The 19,207-nt window shown below is 33.5% G+C and overlaps 1 protein-coding gene across 3 annotated transcripts; it reads left to right on the top strand.

The window, feature by feature from the left end:
- The first annotated feature begins 1,203 nt into the window (after positions 1-1,203).
- LOC139524521 (fatty acyl-CoA hydrolase precursor, medium chain-like) lies at positions 1,204-17,055 on the top strand. 3 transcript variants are annotated; one of them, XR_011664812.1, is made up of 4 exons: positions 1,204-1,458; positions 9,991-11,543; positions 13,763-14,164; positions 14,587-17,055. XR_011664812.1 is itself a non-coding variant. In XM_071319347.1 (3 exons), exons 1-3 carry the CDS (start codon positions 1,426-1,428, stop codon positions 13,956-13,958), a joined length of 1,782 nt encoding a protein of 593 aa, XP_071175448.1. In that variant the 5' UTR covers positions 1,330-1,425; the 3' UTR covers positions 13,959-17,055. The 3 variants fall into 3 exon arrangements, 2 of the variants coding, with proteins under 2 accessions (XP_071175448.1, XP_071175449.1); XM_071319347.1 differs by having other exon boundaries at positions 1,330-1,458; positions 13,763-17,055; XM_071319348.1 differs by lacking the exon at positions 1,204-1,458 and adding an exon at positions 1,466-1,547 and having other exon boundaries at positions 13,763-17,055.
- The last annotated feature ends 2,152 nt before the right edge of the window (positions 17,056-19,207 follow it).

Raw genomic sequence — 19,207 nt, 5'->3', positions numbered from 1 at the left:
TATCCATCTGATGAGTAAAGACTTTTTCAACTATTTTTTTTTATTTGTTCTGATGTTGTACTACTGTTACACTGCTGTCCCAGGTGAGGGGAGGGTTGGTGCCTTCAAACTAGTTTTAACCCGCCACATTCTCTATGTGCTTGTCCTAAGTCAGGAACCTGTATTTCAGTGGTTGTCGTTTGTTGCTGTGTAATATAATTTTCTTTTTCTGTTGTTCATTATTTTGTTCATAAAATAGGCTGTTAGTTTCTCGTTAGAATTGTGTGGTTTTTTTTTGTCATTTCTAGGCCTTTTATAGCCGACTATGTGGTGTTGATTTTGCTCATTGTTGAATGCCGTAGGGTTATTTATAGTTGTTAGTATCTGTGTCATTTTGTCTCTTGTGAAGAAATGTCTCATTGGCAATCATACCACATTGCCTTTTTTATGTATAAAGTAAATTATTCGCATATATAGAAAAACTATGTCCATAGAAAGTAAACTCTGTGCTTATTTATAGGAAAACTATGTCCATAGTAAGTAAACTATGTACACATATTGAAAAAAGATGTGTACTCCAATAATCAATGTAATGTATTTGCATCTATAAACACATGTTCACATAAGACCACAGCAACGGCGTTGCATAATTTCAAACCTTCTTCAGCAACACTTATTAAAACTCTTCAAATATCAAAGACGAATCCAGAAATGTTCATAAGAAGGGGACCCACTGACTACCTAAGAGGGGGCCCGCTCTGGTCATGCTTCAATGATTCCATATATAATCAACCATTTTTTTCCGGAAAAGGGGGGCGGCCCCCTGGCCCCCTCTAAATCCGCAAATATTTGATCTTGAATGAATAAGAGCTGCTGAAAAAAAGATCATAACATTTTAGTATTTCATAATATTTTTTTTTGAATTGAAGTCATTGAATACTAGGATAACTAGATTTTTAATTTAGTAACTTTGTCAGAAAAAATACTTCTTTTTCGGAAACAACGCTAAATGATATTTTAATTCGACTCAGGATCTAAAGAAAACCAACTAAAGTATAATGGTATAAGAAATCGTCTGACACAGATTTTGCTAACATTAATATGTAGAAGGTGAAATACGAAGACCATATTTAGCCCTATGTACCTGTAGTGAAAACCAAAAATAAACAACAAGAAAACACTGAATTGAATCATAGTTTATAAAAAAAAAATGCTAGCATAAGAACCTTGAAGTTGAAACTACGAACTATTATGTGCATCCTGACAACCCCTCAATTAATATAATATTATCTACTTTCGCGCTATGAACTGAACTTTTTACAGATTGAATATAATAACTGAGTAATTTTTAAGAGATCACGTGATTACCAAATAAGGCATTTGCATAATGTCGGTTTAATTTCTAGGACTATCTCTGTATCATAAAAAGATCGATTTTACCGGTAGATGCTTATAGCTGTTTTCTGTTTTTTTGCAAAGGTAAGTGTGTGTTTTCCTCTTGGAAAAATAAAACATCGTGTACATGCGTGTATGCATATCAAGCAAATATTTTAGATCTAAAAACAAAAGTAAGTAAAACATAGCGATATTGTAGTTTGGATAAGAATATCAAACACATTATATTTATATATATATATATATTTAATTATTTCAATTTCAACCATACAAATATAAATTGACCTCTGTTACAACTCGTATATAAATTGATGTTTGTTTTCAGTGAAACTGCTTTATTAACACTTCCTGGTTTCTTTATTTCTAAAATAGTCTAAATTATTGATTTTTTTTCACTTACAGCGGCTCATTGATTTGTATATCCTTGGTATTCATTTTTGTGTCAATTTACCCCTCAATGTCATTATGACAGTAGCTATAAATAGCTACATACACAGATTATATAAGATAAATTTGTGAAATAAATAACTTTTTCTTGGCATACTGTAAAACATGGTATGGTACGATGGTATGGTATGTGTTATGGTATGATGGTATGGTACGAATACCATCATACCATGGTACGCATGAATGGTACCATGGTATGGTATGATGGTATGGTACATAGAGATTAATACATGGCCTTTTCCATATCAGCCTGGGTATCATCCAGAGACCCCCATATCAGCCCGAGACGGAGTCGAGGCGCTGATATGGGTCGAGGGATGATACCCAGGCTGATATGGAAAAGGCCATGTATTAATCGCTTTATCATATACTTCCGACAATAGTTTTATGTAAGGCAAAAAAAAAACCACAAATGCAACAACTAAAACAGTCAAAAACTTTATAAAGAAGTTAAGTTATAAATCCAATATACTACAACTGTCAATGCAACCAACAGCATCACTACCTCCATATACATATATGTACATTTTATGGTAACATTTCCTATAGAGGCATTTTGAAACATTGAGTAGTTGGAAGAGTTTCATGATCATTATTACTCCATATTTGTTGTACTATAAAATGATTCATAATTGCCAATGGTATTTGTTAGTAAGTACTAAACTATCCCCACAAAACTGTTCCCGTAAATTTTGACGTCGTCATCAATATCTGACGTCACAATGGAAAAAATAAACAACCGATACCGGAAACACCGGAAGTAACTTGCACGAGAAGCACTGTTATGGGTTTTTGCACGAGACGCCCCTGATATGGGTTATCAGACCGGGCTGATATGGGTTATCAGCCTGGGTGGGAAATTATGGCTTGTGTACTTCCGTTCGTTACACATATGCAAAAGCTATCATATTAATGCTAAGTATATGATAAAAATTACTATACCATGGTACAAATTATTATACCATGGAATAAAGCATGGTATGGTTTTTCAAAAGAGGAAATTTTGAAAAATTAATAAACCTATTCTTAAACAGGATTTTATAAATTATCTGTTTTCTTTTCTTTCTTTTTTGACCTTTTTCAAAACAAAACTTTTTTTGCAAATTGAAATGGTACTTTATTTTTCACAACTACATTAAGGTGCTCTGGGTTAATGTAACTTATCAAAATTTCTATATCTACAGTTAATTGTTTTTATCTTGGGACTGACCAGGAATTTATCTGGTTGAGGAGTGGCCACTCCTGTTAACTTTGGGATACACTATAAATAGGAGACAGAAATGAACTACATTGGTTAGAGGTATAGGGCGAGGGTTGAGATCTCACAAAACATGCTTAACACTATCACATGTGTTGCACCTGTACCAAGTCTGGAACCTCTGTTCTGGTCTTTTTTTTCTTTTTTTTTTTTTTTGGTTCATTTACATGTTTCGGAGTTTATTGGAACGTTTATTTTATATAAACTAGTACATATTTTTGTTCAGAAAATGGCCATATAACTTCTACCCCCACCCCCCTTTTTGAAGTTAAATTATTGCTCCCTTTGGAGTCAGCTTCAGCCCGCCTCCTGGTGCAAGATTTTTTCGCTGTGTAAAAGACTTTTTTGTTTTGCCTTTGGCTGTTTTCTACTCTTTAGTCGGGTTGTTTCTTTGACACATTACCCGTTTCCATTCTAAATTTTATGAAGGATTTACTATACTTAAAGGCAGTTACATATATGCTGTTTATGTTTCTTCTTTGAGGAAGCACCGTAAAGAAAGAAATGGACTGCAAATTCAATGTGATTAGTGTGAATCTTAAGATTCTTGTAAACAACAGGTACATGTAAGATCAGTTCTCAGAGACAAATTATGTCAAAAAACACTTTAAGTGTTTAGGAACAGATTACAGGAATCCCATTTTCATAAAAACAGTTAACAACATTACAAATTTTAACAGAACAGATAACAGCCAGTGGGTTGAAAACAGTTAACAGTTTAATTTTGTCTAAAATAACAGTTAAAACACAAAGGCAAAAACAAATTAACACAAAAAGGTATTGCCCCCCCCTCCCCCCTCCTTCCTTGTAGGTCAGTATGTTGATCATTTTCTTATACTTATAGTTCAAAATCAGTCCAACATATAAAAGATACTACATCATTCATTAATATTATTGAGAAATTAGAACCTAATTAGCCTTTTGGTTTCGTATAATATAACAAAGATGTTTACTAATCTTCCTCAAACGTCCTGTTAAACGAGCCAGACAGTTTTGAAAAATCAAGCTCCGCCGTCATTATAATTGACCTTGAAATCCATTTTAAAGAAACCTATTCTTATCTCTATCTGCACAGAAATAGCTGTCACTCTCAGCATGTATTAAAAAAAATGAAATAAAGTTGTTTAATAAAATCACACATAATAAAAAAAAAGAATCATTCGTTGGTTGATATTGTGTATTAACTTCCATAATGCACATTGTTTTTACATATAAATGAAGAAAACAAAATACACTCTACAACATGTGGTATCTATCAACTAACATAGTATTATATTAGTGACAGTTTAATTTGAAAGTATGGTGTTTTCTAATCCACACAGGAGATGCATTCACCTTTTATTCACATTTTTAGTGGAATATCGTGGCCATAGATGTAGACAGAATATGCAACTGTTTAAAGTGTCATATTTCAAAACAATATAAAAGTTGACCATTGACAGAAGGTTATGCAATAAAACTTTAACTGCATTATCTAGATTATAATCTAAAGATATGCAGTACTTCCCAAAATTTTAAAGAATAATTGACAGCCATTTACAATGTGTTAGAACAGGACATTATATCTATCTTATCTTAACTTAATAGTTATCTGAGATGTTTAAATTGAATTTTCTCTTGTTTTCTGTTCACAGCTTTATACATGTAAGTGATAGTCTATCTGGTTTGTCTACATCTATTTTGTAAAATATTATTTTCATAACTAAAACAGATACATAATGTCAACAAATTAAAAAAAAAAATCATATTTCATATTACCTAAATTAATTTTTAAAAATTTCCTACTTCCATGCTTCATACCATCAAGTTATACCATTGTATAATAATTTGTACCATGTCCAATGTATGTACTCGAGATTCCGCCAATTTAGACGCACCCCTTGATTGACTGCAAGGGTACAGCGGATCCATGTACACTCCCTAAGGATTAATGGAGATGTGTCCTTTACATTATTATCCCACCACCAGAACAATCCCCACCCAACACCGCCCAAGGGAGCGTGTAGGACACCGGGAAGTCTGTTATTATGGTGGAGGAAGCCGAAGTACTCGGAGAGAACCACCGGGCCACTCGGTGGAAACAGACAAACCAGAGAGATATCAGAAGATTGATCTCCAGGTCAAAGTAGGGGACAACTTTGACCAACCGAGGCCCCCAAAGTACCCATTCTAGTTTAAACTCCGGTGTGGGTACCAGAGATGTGTGTGAGAGGGTGAAAATTACCCTTCTGATGTACTGATATTTTTAGCACCCCGAGTGAGAATCGAACTCGGGACCTTCAGCACTGTAGCCATCGGTCTTAACCACTAGACCACGAACTCACCATGGTATACGAATTTGTACCATACCATCATACCATACCATGGTACCATACCATCATACCATACCATGTTTTACAGTATGCCCTTTTTCTTTAGTTCAGTGCTTGGCTCGGTCAAAATCACCGTTAGCCTTTTTTTCAATTTGAAAGATATTTTTTAAAATTGACCTTGTGTGTATTTTATATTGCTATCCACCACATTTTGAAAGAACGGCGTTTAATATGAATAACTTTTAAGGAGTGATGTCACCCTTCGCGTCAATATTGGAAAATATAACATTCATTATTAATTCCCTCCGAAAATGAAAGTCTGACGGTAAGCCATCGCCTTTGTATGAATTTGTTACTTTTCATTTCACCTAATCGGCGCACATCATGACATGGGGTACAATACCGTATGTATTGACTTGGGTAAATTCGGTTGAGATTTTCTTAATTCTTATACTGTACACAGCCTTTGATACAGACTTAATCCTTATGATGCAAAGCTTCAAGGTCCGGTCGTCAACAACCTTTCGTTTGCAAACACTCTTAGCTGATGGCGCTCAATTTTTCTGTCATCATATTGTGAGTGATTATGCTAATTTTTTTTACTCAAAATATTACTAGTCCCATTGTCCGTTTTAATTCTAGCATTTTTATTTTCAATTTTTCACGGTATCTCCATGATAACGTTTGAGGGTTTGATCAAAACTATATAAAAATCCATCATGACATATACATTTTCCCCTAAATACTAGTCTCTATAATGTCTATGACTGTGTTAATGTGAACTAACTAACCACATGTATAAGTAGAATTTATTTAGAATTACGTAAAATTACAGGTAGAAACCAATAGGTGAAAAGCGCAAATATCCGGTCAATTTAATACAGGTGAATCAAAATTTAAAGCGCAAATGTGCATAGTAATTGGAGCGCAAATGTCCTATCGTTTTACAGGTAAAAAAAGCGCAAACGTCCTGTGCCCGATCTTTCACCATAATTGGAGCTATCGTGACCATAACATTTACTAAATTGTTTACAGGAGTTGAGCTCTGTTGTGGCGGATCCAGAACTTTTCATAAGGGGGAGGGGCGTCCGCTGATCGACCTAAAGGGTCGGGGGAGGGGCGTCCGCTGATCGACCTAAAGGGTCGGGGGAGGGGGGGCGCTCCAGTCATGCTTCACTTATTTCAACCAAATTTTTCCCCCGAACAGGGGGGGGGGGGAGGGAGGGAGGCATATCAAATACGTACGTCGATATGAAAGTGTTATCAACAGCGAAAATGCCGCGAAAAATATTGTCAAACACGACCTTTGCATTCCTCGTCTTTGGGTAGAAATCCTAATATTTCATAGTAATAGAAAATGTTATCACTAATAAATTGACAGATATTTATCAGAATTTACTATTATTTACTATACTGAGCTGGACGCCCTCATCAAAGATACCAGGCTTATGAATCTGTACACTATAGAGGCGAACTTTATCACTATAAGACTCGCCAGAGGTGCTTGATTCAAAATAAACTCGTCATAGATACCAGGATTAAATTTTTCGTCTACAGCAGACTTGATCAGTGACGCTCGAACAAAAAAATAAAATTAAAAAGGCCAAATAAAGTACGAAGTTGAAGAGCATTTAGAACTAATTTTAAAGTTCCTTTAAGGGCATCCGATACAGTTTCACGGGAGTTAACTCTTGGCGCGACGTTAAGCGTTTGAATTCCCGCAAAACGTCACTTTTTGCGGGACGTAATGCGTGTAATTTTCCGTAATAAGAAACGTAATGTAAATTTTTTGGTGCTCCAATTTCTGTTTCTCCCGCATGCTAACTTCTACAACATTAATATAAGTGCATTTGATTCTAACAGGATAACAGGCTAATCAAATGATAAGAAATAAAACACATTACTGTTTCTGTGTGATCTTTGACAAAATATCGTATAGTAAAGCAATCCCAAGATGACTGACCCTTTTGGTGTTACTAGTAATATAATGCATGTCAATTATCATTTTGATATGGGGAAGGCGCTACCTTAAATGCCAGCTATATACCAAGACTATGTCCTATGTATTGATTGATTTTTGATTGCTTAACGTCCAGTGGCAAATATATCATTATCCTTCATAAACCATGATATATGATTTAGTCCGGGTCCGATTACCTGTCATTTTATTACAGCACAGAAAACCAACAATGCTTTTTTAAAACTGATACCGAATATTTTACACGAAGAAGTAAACTTCATTACTGAACAATTTATTTGAACAATTTATTCAATTTATTTATGTTAGATAAATAATGGTATTCCGCTAATATCAACAATGATACAACTTTAATAAAAGAACAAAGTTTATATTACCTCCACGTAGCACGTATTCTATCAAACAAAAAGTAACATCACAATAATACCGAACTCCGAGGAAATTTCTAAAGGCAGTAGCCAACAATATTTTCATACGCCCGTAAACATTTTGATTTGACGTAGTATGGTATAAAAATGTCCGGCGTCCGGCTGTCCGTCGTAAATATGGTACAGTATGTCATATTATCCTAATGTCATTAAACTTAACATGGTTATTTTTTCAGGATGGTTAAACGATCTGTATTCAAATTTTATTTATAAGGATACGGAATGAGTCAGGATATACTTCCAATAACTTCCTGTACCATCCAGTGTTATTTTAAAAACATGCATTATGGGTTTTTTCATTAGACTACGGGCGTATCATGAGCTTGTAGCACAGGTGTTTATTCTTGACCTTTTTTTTTTTTCAAATACACTATAGAAATGACGGAATGACAGCAAATACAATGCAATTTCCGATATAGTTAATATTTCCGAATGGCTTACTGACTCTTTTAACGAATAGTTGATATGCAGTGATTTTCGAACGTGTCCATACGATATCAGTTTTATAGAAATTTGGCAAGAATTGTACACTTGAAAAATCTAATTAACCACAAGGACCGGAAGGACAGACAGATGCAAAGCATGTGCGATATTGTATGTACCGTGCAATGTGTAGCACTGTGGTGAAAAAATATATATAGTAAATTACCAATGAAATTACTCATAGGTAATAGGCCCCTTTGTCCAGTCCTCTCGCTATTAACTCAATCGTTTTTTTCCGAATAAAAAAAAATCAAAATTATTGTATAGTTTCTCTCTCTGGACAAAAGCATCTTTTAGCATATTGAAGAATCACCTTTATAAGATTTTGTTTTTGTTTTCTCACAACATAAAATACAAAATATGGCATAACTGTAAATGAGATCACTCTCCACAAGAAACAAACAGGACACATAAATTAACAAAGATATATATAGGACACCGTACGGTCTTCAACAATGAATAAAGCCCATACCGCATAGTCTTTGAGCTATACAAACTGTGAATTTTAAACTGTTTAGGAGCCTCTCAATTTTATTCAATTGTAATCAATGACCCGAAAAAAGTTAGATTTTATGAATAAATGTTAGATTATAAAAAGTGATTAAAACGTGAATAGAGGGATGTAAAGGAGTATTGTAATGAAACAGCAGCACATCAAACAAAATAAAAAACAACATCTAGAGGTCAACATATTTTATAGATTGATACATCAAATTAATACATGAGTGTGTACAGTACATGTAACTGTATGTCAAGTTCTAAATTGCCGAGTCTTTAATTTCAAAAGCCGTAAAAATTATCAACAGTCCGTAATAACTTTAAAAAAAGTTTTTCTTGAGATGTTTCTCACTTAGACCACAAACAGAGAGAGGTATTTATCATTCACATGTTTTTTTTCCCCGGAAACAATATTACCAATTTCGAGTTAGTACTTTACAAGCAATATTTATACATCTGAAAAATGTCGCCGGTAATTTGCAGAGATAACGTCGGAATTGTCTGCCAGCGACGTCGTGCACTTTGGCGCTAACGTTGAGGTTACAAAGGGGGGACGCAATTTTTAGGATAAATCGCGTTTATCATGGAATCAAGCACGGTGACCTATATTTTTTATTTGAGATTTGGAGAAAGCATGACAAAATGCAGTTTATGCAGAAAAATGATAACAATGACATTTTCAGAAACAGTTTATTTCCATTTTTTTAGGTTTAAAAAAATACCACTTTGAGCATCTGGTCTGCAATGTCAAGCAAGGCTTGAATAATTGCATAGTTATTTGTGTAGTGATTTATTTTTTCCCTTTTTGTCATTTATCACAGCTTCAGATTGAACCCGATCTTAATAATTTACGACGAAAAATATCTGCTCCAAAAAAATTATAACATTGCCATTTTTTTTACAAAATTGCACAAATCCCCAATTTTCAGCCTCAATTTTCTCGAAAACAAGCACGGTGACCTATGTTTTATTTTGTGTTTTATTTTATAACTCGCCAAGGCCTACAACATATTACAAAATTATAAAAATGACATTTAATCGAGAAACTGTATCGGATGCCCTTAAGTTTTGCCAAATACAGCTAAGGTAATATATGCCTAAGGTACAAAACCGCTTTTAGTCCACAATTTTGAATTGTAAATAAACCGAAAAATCTCGAGATGTTGTGCCAAATACATAAACAAATTAATTGTTATTTCATCTTTCTTTTAGGTAGATCACAGTAACACAACAATGAAATCATCTCTCGTGTGTTTAATTTTTACTTTTTTGGTTGTTCTAATTAGTGCTGATAGTAACGCAGACACAGCTTTTATAAATGCACCATCTGGACCAATAAAAGGACTTAAACTGAATTATCCCAAAACAGGAGAACCGTTATTCGAATTCAGGGGAATACCCTTCGCCAAACCACCGATTGGTCCATTGAGATTCCAAAAAACAGAACCACTTGAAAAACGAAAAGAAGTTCATGATGGAACAAAGTACGGACACATCTGTATGCAGCCAGGTATCGATTTCATACCCGAACCTAGTAGACCAGCCATGTCGGAAGATTGTTTGGTATTGAATGTCTACGTTCCACGAAAGTTACAAGGACAAAAATTATCAGTTATGGTATGGTTACACGGTGGTGGTTTTTGGATTGGTTATGGACACCAATACGATGGTGGAAAACTTGCTATGGAAGGAAATGTTATTATTGTAACAATAAACTATAGACTTGGTGCATTTGGCCTTTTTTCTGTAGGTCATTCTGCAGCAAAAGGTAACTATGGTTTATGGGATCAAAAGATGGCACTCCAATGGGTACATGATAATATTGCATCATTTGGAGGTAATCCCGAGTCTGTTACACTATTTGGTGAATCCGCGGGGGGAATGAGTGCATCATTTCAATCACTTATACCTTCAAATAAAGGACTTTTTCAGCGAGTTATTGCACAGAGTAGTGTTGTATCTAGATTTGTACTTCTAAAAGATAGCAGTGTTGAAAAATTTGTAGCAGAAATAGCTGAAAAATCTTCATGTCCATTTGATGATGAACAAATATTCGTTGACTGTTTAAGAGAGAAAACTGCTGATGAATTTCTTAAATTATCCGACGTGTTTGCTTCAATGCCAACGGACAAGATGATGTTTGATTCCCTTGGAATGCCGGTCGTAGATCATGAACTTTTTCTAGAACATCCAATTAAAAGCCTTGAAGACAAGTCATCAGCTGTGTCCCATTTTTTCCGTTCTCTAGATTTCATGGCGGGAGCTACTTCTAACGAAGGATCCGTTCTATATATGACGTTTCCACCAAGCTTCCAAGAACACTTTGCCTTTAATGTTACTGAAGGTATTCCATATAGAGCAGTTTGTGACGGAATACTGTCACCCTTCGTGGAATTGTGGTATGCTAACAACTCAAACGTCAAGGACAAACTGTGTAAATATTATTCCGCAGAGTCTATCGTAAACCAATCTTTAAAAGCAACAGATGCCTGGGCTGACATTTTATTCAACTTTGCTATCAATAAAATGTTAGAATATCACTCTGGAGGTAACACATATCAATATGTTGTATCCAAATTAAGTCCAAAACCTTTCGGCGGGCCTCCTCCTCCATGGTTCAAAGGTGTCGGGCATGGTGATGAACTGCTTTACTTTTTCAACATTACACAGTTTCTGTCACTGGACGAAGAATTTGTACTGAATGATAAAGATAAGGATTTCGAAAAGAAAATGATAAGCTATTGGACATCTTTTGCTAAGACTGGGTAAGTCGAAAATGCCAATTAATTTTTTATTTTGCAAAAAAAAATTCGAGCGAGACGCGAAGTTCACTTACAATAATATCATCGCAGGTAATCCTGAAGTATTTTTTTTTCACGTGCATCACCTTTTATGTTACTTATGTTGTTAGTCTAGGACAATGAATCAGCACCTGTACATGGAATATAAATCTCCCAGTTGATACGATAAAGGAGCTTGCATTTCTGCGTTATGATGAGTTCCTTGATAGAGACTGTTTGCTTTAAAGAAAGCTATAAAACCAAATTTTTAATATGATGAAATTGAAGTCATTCGAGTTTCTTCGAAAAATACATTTTGACGACCGTTATAGAATCTCTGTTTCACAGATGACGACGTGTTTTATACATTTTGACGACCGTTATAGAATCTCTGTTTCACAGATGACGACGTGTTTTATATATAGCCCCGTCCTCTCTTACTGGAATTTTACATCACCGCATTTGACATTCACCGAACTTGTAAAATTACGGATGCCTCGATATAAATCCTTCTAGAGCCCTTCAAATAACCACTCGGTTTTGATAACGTTCGTGTTGTTCGGTCTTTTTCTCTGTTTTGTGTTTTGTAGACAGCTGTTTTGTCGAGCCTTCGACAATAGTCGAAAAAGCGAGACATGTGATCTACATTCCGTCGTCGGCGGCGTCCACAAATATTCACTCTGTGGTTAAAGTTTTAAAATATTATCCTGGATTTGTACCAAACTTGGGCAGAAGCTTTTTATGATTATAAGATAGCATCCAGAAGTAAATTTTGTAAAATGAAAATCATTTTTTCTGTATTTTACTTATAAATGGACTTATTTTTTCTACCAGGAAACACTCTGAGGTTAAAGTTTTTAAATTTTCAATAACTTTCTTATAATATCCTGGATTTGTACCATCTTCGCTAGCCAAGGGTTACGATCCACTTCCCTCCTCTCAGGGAAGTGGATCGTAACCCTTGGCTAGCGAAGATGTATTTGTAGCAAACTTGAACAGAATCTTGTTTATAATCAAAAGCTATATTATCTAGAAGGAAATTTTGTATCTGTTTGCAGTAAAAGTTTTTAAAACATTTATTTGATTCATAAACTTTTCTAGTTTTTTACCAAACTTGGACGTAGCTTCTTACAATTAAAAGATAGTATGGAGAGGAATATTTTTATTTTTTTCCTCATTTTTGTTGAGCCTGCGATTAACAGCAAAAGTAGGCGAGACGCTGGGTTCCGTGGAACCCTTACGAATTTTCTTCTAGAGTGTTTTTTTTTTGCCATGACGCTGTCATTTTGTCTTCGACTTATAAGTTTGAATGTCCATTTGATATCCGCCTATTCCCTTATTTATATTTTTCGAAAGGGAATTTATGACTGAATTGACTTGAATGAGAGACATCTTCATAATCTGTCAATTAAATTTTATTGAACCGGTGGCGGTTTCAAATTTTAAAATGCATGTTCGCATTTGTTGTAAAGTAATATGTAAAAGTTTTGAGAGACGGTGGACTAGAATTTTACTAAAAATTAATGCAATACATAAATTTTGAGATGAAATCAGCTATGCTATATGAAAAGTAATGACCCTGCGAGCATTAAAAACGAAATATTGTATAGTGAAATTTGTTATCGAATTCATGCGAGATAGAAAAATAAACGAGGAGCTTCATGTTATAAATGAAAATGAAATGCGGTAGTTTTGTTTAAAGAACAGATTGTGTAGTAACTGGCTAAAAACATTGCTTTGCAACTTTGTTTTTTCACCCACCATCTAATACTGGTGACACATTATTTTATGTTATTACATTGGTTGCAATGAATTACATTGATTTCCCAGTTAGATAAAAACCGATAATTTCACATGTGAAATAAACGTGGTTATTTCACTCTCTGACGTCATACAACAATAGGCGTTGTCAAGACGTCGATAACGTCGGATCAAAACAAATTGTCAATGCGTAGGAAAAAGATATAGTTCCTTACATTTTCTACATTTATTTCATAAAAAAGCCATTTGCCAATGTAATAAAAAGAATAACTAATCGCCGTATTTGAATATCAAAAATAAGACAACTTGTGACCGAACGCCGCTATGGATTAAACTCGTGCTGCGCACTCGTTTAATCCATGCGTCGTTCGGTCACGCGTTGTCTTATTTTTTATATTCAAATACGGCGATTAGTTATACTATAATTATTTTTTTTATTTTAGAGTGCCATACGGTGGTGATGGATCGGTACCATGGAAACCATACAATATTGAGGACAAACATTATCTGGATTTAGACGATGAGATGGCTCTAAAAAGTAACTACAAACCTGAAATATTGGACCTCTGGTCAAACCAACTACCAGCTACTGATTTGGAATCAGCGACTCCAGACAACGGTCAACGTGATGAATTATGATTAATTTATTTTAGGTTCAGTGATATTTATCTGTTGTACTCATTATGTTTTATAACTGGGAAAGCTTTTTATGATAAAACATATATGTTAAAGGCACAAGGACTACAATGTACTTGCAGGATGTATTTGATCGAGTGGTAATTTGAATTATATGTAAATAGGAATAATGTTGGACCCCAAGCCAATATAAACTTATCTTACTTAAAGTATTCAAATTCTTTTTAATAAAAACGCATATGCAATCTAGTTTTCAATTAGAAACTAGTGTATTGAACATAATCAGCGAGATTTATTGTTACGCACGATTGTCAAACGAATGTTCTGATATCGAGAAATAAGAAAGGTATAACTTTGAAGAATTTGAATATATAAGTTTAACTCCTCAATGAGCATAAAATCAAACCTAAATCTTGTTGTCCAGATTTTTGAAATCACATGATTGTTTTTCATTTGTCAATTCGGGGCTTTTAATAGTTAACTATGCGGTTTGGGTTTTGCTCGGTATTGTAGAATGCCGGACGTTGACTTATAATTTTTAATTTCTGTGAATTTTGGTCACATGTAAACAGCTGAGAGTTGTTAATTATACCACATCTTCTAATCTATATATAAACACATAAAAAAGCAGGAAATCCAACCTAAACCTTGTTATCCAGAGTTTTGCAATGATATGTGATATGGTTAATTATCATATACTTAGACTAAATAACATATAAATTTTACCGTATGATAATAGCATTAAATTGACGTAAATTCCATTTTTTTTCGAATTGGTGCTTAGCGGGCTGATATGAAAAGTTTATCACATGCTTCGATTGTTATCACATGCCTTTCCGTAACGTTATCACATGGCATTCCGGTAATACTCGGCCAATTCCGGAAAATACACCTTAATGTTACGTTTTCAGTGAAAAACATTACAAAGTAGTGTACAAAATAATTTCTTGAATACTGGAAAGTATATATTGTTTAAAATAATAAAAAAAAAAAAAAAAAAAAAAAAAAAAAAAAAAAAATATTTAATAAATGCATTTTTTAAGTTTTTCTGAAACATAATTTAGAAAGTTTCTTTAAAAAGTTGACTTTTCCAAACAATGATCATTATGTATATTGTTGACTTATTTTTTTGTCGATTCGTCCATATTTATATGTTTTTTTGTCTTTCTCTCTCTCTATTGAGGCATATAATAGAAAGATTTCAGATTGAATGTATCAGATTTTGGGTCCGACGGCCGTGAACTCATGTTTTTACTCTTTAAACTTCGGGAACCACGTAAAAGGATCAATATGTAAATCTGTTATTTTTCTCTACTGTTGAAGCATATGATAAAAAGATCATAACATGTCATTTTTCATATCGCATGTATTATCAGCCCTCGGTCAATATCAGCCCTCGAGCCATGCGGCTCTTGGGCTGATATTGAACCTAGGGTGATAATACATGCGATATGAAAAATGCCATGTAATAATCTGATATTATGTACAAAAAAAGCAAAACAAATTGACAGCTAGAAAAATACGACTATTATTTTTAGTTTTGCACTAAAAGTTTTGCACTAAAAGTTTGATCCGAATGTATTTACTGTCTTGATATAGATTTCATATTTCGAATTTAAAATATTAAAACGCAAAAAATGTTATATCTATTTTATTGATAGATTTTTTTTAATCTGAAAAAGACCTGGCTTCATTCATTGATTTACCAAATCAAATTAAAAGTCAGTAACTCTGAAATTAACTATTTTTCTTTGATTTCACAACTATTTCCTATCATTTTTTGGAACAGAATTTTCACTAGCATACAGATCATCTGACAAGCATAACGTCTGTTAAACTGAATATGGTAAAAATCCATTTGAAATATAGTTTATCGAACTGTACTGCGATTTGAAGTGCAAAACTTCGTGTTTTATACTGGCTTTATATTAAGTGCTTTGTGTCCATTTTAATGGCACGCGAGGCGTATTATTCTGTCTGAACAAAATGTGCCCTGAGAGTTGAACTGGTTGTTACGGAACTTATTTCTGTTGTATTCAAATTTGTAGTTGTAATTTACTGGCCGGTAATAGTCTGCACTATTCAATGTATGTTGTACTGGCGTGTAATAATCTATGTTTTTGTGTGATGTACTTTCATGTAATAATGTATGGGTTTTTTTTACGAGCCTTCGACTTTTGTAGCGATTCTACATTCCGTCGTCGTTGTCGTCGTCGTCCACAAATATTCACTATGTGGTTAAATCTTTTGAAGTATTAATACCTTTCGATTTCTACAATAATCGAACAGAAGCTTGTTTATGATCATAAGATACTAGTAGTATCTAGAAGTAAATTTTGGTAAAAAAAAATCCATTTTTCCGTATTTTACTTAAAAATGGACTTAGTTTTCTGCCAGGAAACATCAAATTCACTCTGTAATTAAAGTTTTTAAAATTTTAATAACTTTCTTAAACTATCCTGGATTTCTACCAAACTTGGACAGAAGCTTGTTTATGATCATAAGATAGTATCCAGAAACAAAATTGTAAAAACAAATTTCATTTTTTCCGTATTTAACTTATAAATGGTCTTAGTTTTTCTTCAAGTTAACATTACATACAGTCTGCAGTTAAAAGTTTTTAAAACGTTTATTAGATTCATAAACTATCCTGGTTTTTTACCAAACTTGGACAGAAGCTTCCTACAATTAAAAGATAGTATCGAGAACAATATTATTATTTGTTTCCCCTCTTTTTTGTTTAGCCCTCGATTAACAGCAAAAGAAGACACTGGGTTCCGCGGAACTCATACAAATTCTTTGGATCTATAATGTACAGTTGTATTGAACCGTACTTTTTTGGTAGGCTAATGATAAAAAAGAAGATGTGGTATGATTGCCAATGAGACAACTGTCCACAAGAGACCAAAATGACACAGACATTAACAACTATAGGTCATCGTACGGCCTTCAACAATGAGCAAAGCCCACACATCATAGTCAGCAATAGAAGGCCCCTATATGACAATGTAAAACAATTCAAACGAGAAAACTAAGCTTATTGTTGTGTTATAATTTGTGAGTTATATGATTTTTTTTTTTTATTAAATTGTGCTTTGTACTATTTGTTTTCTATTAAAGTATTAGTTTTCTATAAACTTTTACATGATTTATTATCACGAAGTAACCAAACTGTTTTTCACTTATAATTGTTTAAAAGCTTTATTCAAACACGAATTCTGTCATCTAATAAACGATTTATTGAGCTTTCTGTATAACAAACAAAACAAATAAGTAGTTCAGTAAACTGGTACACATAGATATAGAGATTTGGTTTTGAAATTTTGTTGTACGTGTACAAAACTTATTTCAAACGCCGGATGACACATTATAATTTTTACGGATATCTTGTTTACCAAACCCGGAAATTTAAATACTATCCGAGTAAGTTTTCGATCTTATAAATGAACATATTCTTCGAGAAAAATTATAATCGGAAAGTCAATAAGCAAATGCCAAAATCAAAGGCTCAAAAACATCAAACGAACGGATAACAACTGTCATATTATACCTAACTTGGTATAGGCATTTTCCATTTTTTCAAACACGCACTTTCTTGCTTGTCTCGCCTTATTTCTTTCCTTCAAATCTTTCTGCTCAAAATAAAAAAAAAAAAAGAAAAGAAAAAAAGTTTGTTGGCTTGTATAGAAAATATTCTTTGTATTGGATACGTCAGAGACCAAAGTGACCTATATCTTAGCAGCTTTAGTTTACTACACATACCGCCATCGGTATTGAAAAAAAACCTTATATACTGAATAAGCTTTGGAATGTTCCGACATAACAAAATGTCAAACAATTAAAACAAGAAACCCAACAGCCTGATTTATGCACAAAACAATTATATATAAAAAAAAAAAATAAAAGAGCAAGCTATCAAAAATAACTACTGGATGACAGGTTTCTAATTTGGGACATGCGATATTATAGCGGGTTATGCTCAGCCGCCAAAACCTGGGACAATGGTGTAACAGTAGAACAAATGATTACATTGTAAAAATAAGCTGCATAGGACTAGACTTTAAGTTACAAGAAGCAGAAAAACAACTAATAAAATGTTTCAAGGTAGATGAGGGAGGGGCTAAAACAGCCAGAATTTTACTTTCACATTTCTGTAAAAAGTGAATTGACTGGGTTTTATTTTATAGAAATCAGTTTAAAGTAGGTTTTTTTTTAAAGGTGGGACTGTAAGAATCTATATATAAAATAAAGAAACATGCTTTCACGCTCAGTGTAATGCATGAAAGGATAATAGCAATAACAAAAACTATAAGACAATTCACCAGACCAAACCAAACCAAACAACTCCTTCGAGAAATGAGACGTTCAAAAACAACCCACAACGAAAACACATGTCTATATAACATAAATTGGTACGGTACGACATGTGGTTTTCAGACAACGTATCTTACCTGAAAAAGCTTTAATGCTTTTTACTTAGGTATCACAGATTACACATAAATATTAGCATGCTAATCAGTTAAGAAATAGGGAAAAGTAATATTACATTTCCCCGTCTTCAAGTTGGTATATATCTATCCTAAGTCTCTCTCCCAATTACCTTTTGACCTTTTTCGTATATGATCCGTTTATCCTATGTCGACTCTTTCAAAATTCAAGAGTCTATCATAAATTGATGTAAATTATATGGCCTTTAAATACCGTTTCAATTCCTGACATTCATTGTCGAAATCCGGATATGGTGTACAAAGATTTGCACCTCATGTTTGCGGTATATCATCTTTTCCGCAAGTTTATTGTTTTCGGTAATAAGATCCATTTTTTTGGTGATCCATTTATTTGGCAATTGCAGTCCGCAAGTTTTAAGAACATCATTTGTTCGACCTGCTAGTCAAATGCTTTTTGTTTTAAATATTCTTTTTCACTTTTTTAATCTTTTGATCTATGTTGTTTGTGCTGTATTTAGACCCCTCTATCATGAAATTTGGTAGATCAAAGGATGTCGGCATTCAAGGAATAAACGAATGCACACGTATAAAAATTGTGGTTGGTTTTTTTTTTTTTTTATTTTTTACTTTTAAATTGTATATTATTCATTTGCCTAAATCTTTATTTTTTTTATATTATTGTCATGTCAATTGCTATGATGTTTGGGGATCCTTTGTTCGGAATAATTTTTTCTTCATTCCAATCGTATTATACACTAATATCTGAATTCTGACTTCATTTGAACTTTATGAATAAAACCTGAT

Source organism: Mytilus edulis, chromosome 5, assembly GCF_963676685.1.
Source record: "Mytilus edulis chromosome 5, xbMytEdul2.2, whole genome shotgun sequence".
NCBI classification, from domain to species: Eukaryota; Metazoa; Mollusca; class Bivalvia; order Mytilida; family Mytilidae; genus Mytilus; species Mytilus edulis.
This window is presented reverse-complemented; position numbering and strand designations above follow the sequence as displayed.

Excerpts from the sequence above, each read along its gene's own strand:
- LOC139524521 (XM_071319347.1), top strand. The coding sequence starts at position 1,426 with ATGCTTATAGCTGTTTTCTGTTTTTTTGCAAAG. Across the intron at positions 1,459-9,990 it reads TTTTCTGTTTTTTTGCAAAG|GTAGATCACAGTAACACAAC; the intron begins GTAAGTGTGTGT and ends TCTTTCTTTTAG. Across the intron at positions 11,544-13,762 it reads ACATCTTTTGCTAAGACTGG|AGTGCCATACGGTGGTGATG; the intron begins GTAAGTCGAAAA and ends TTTTTATTTTAG.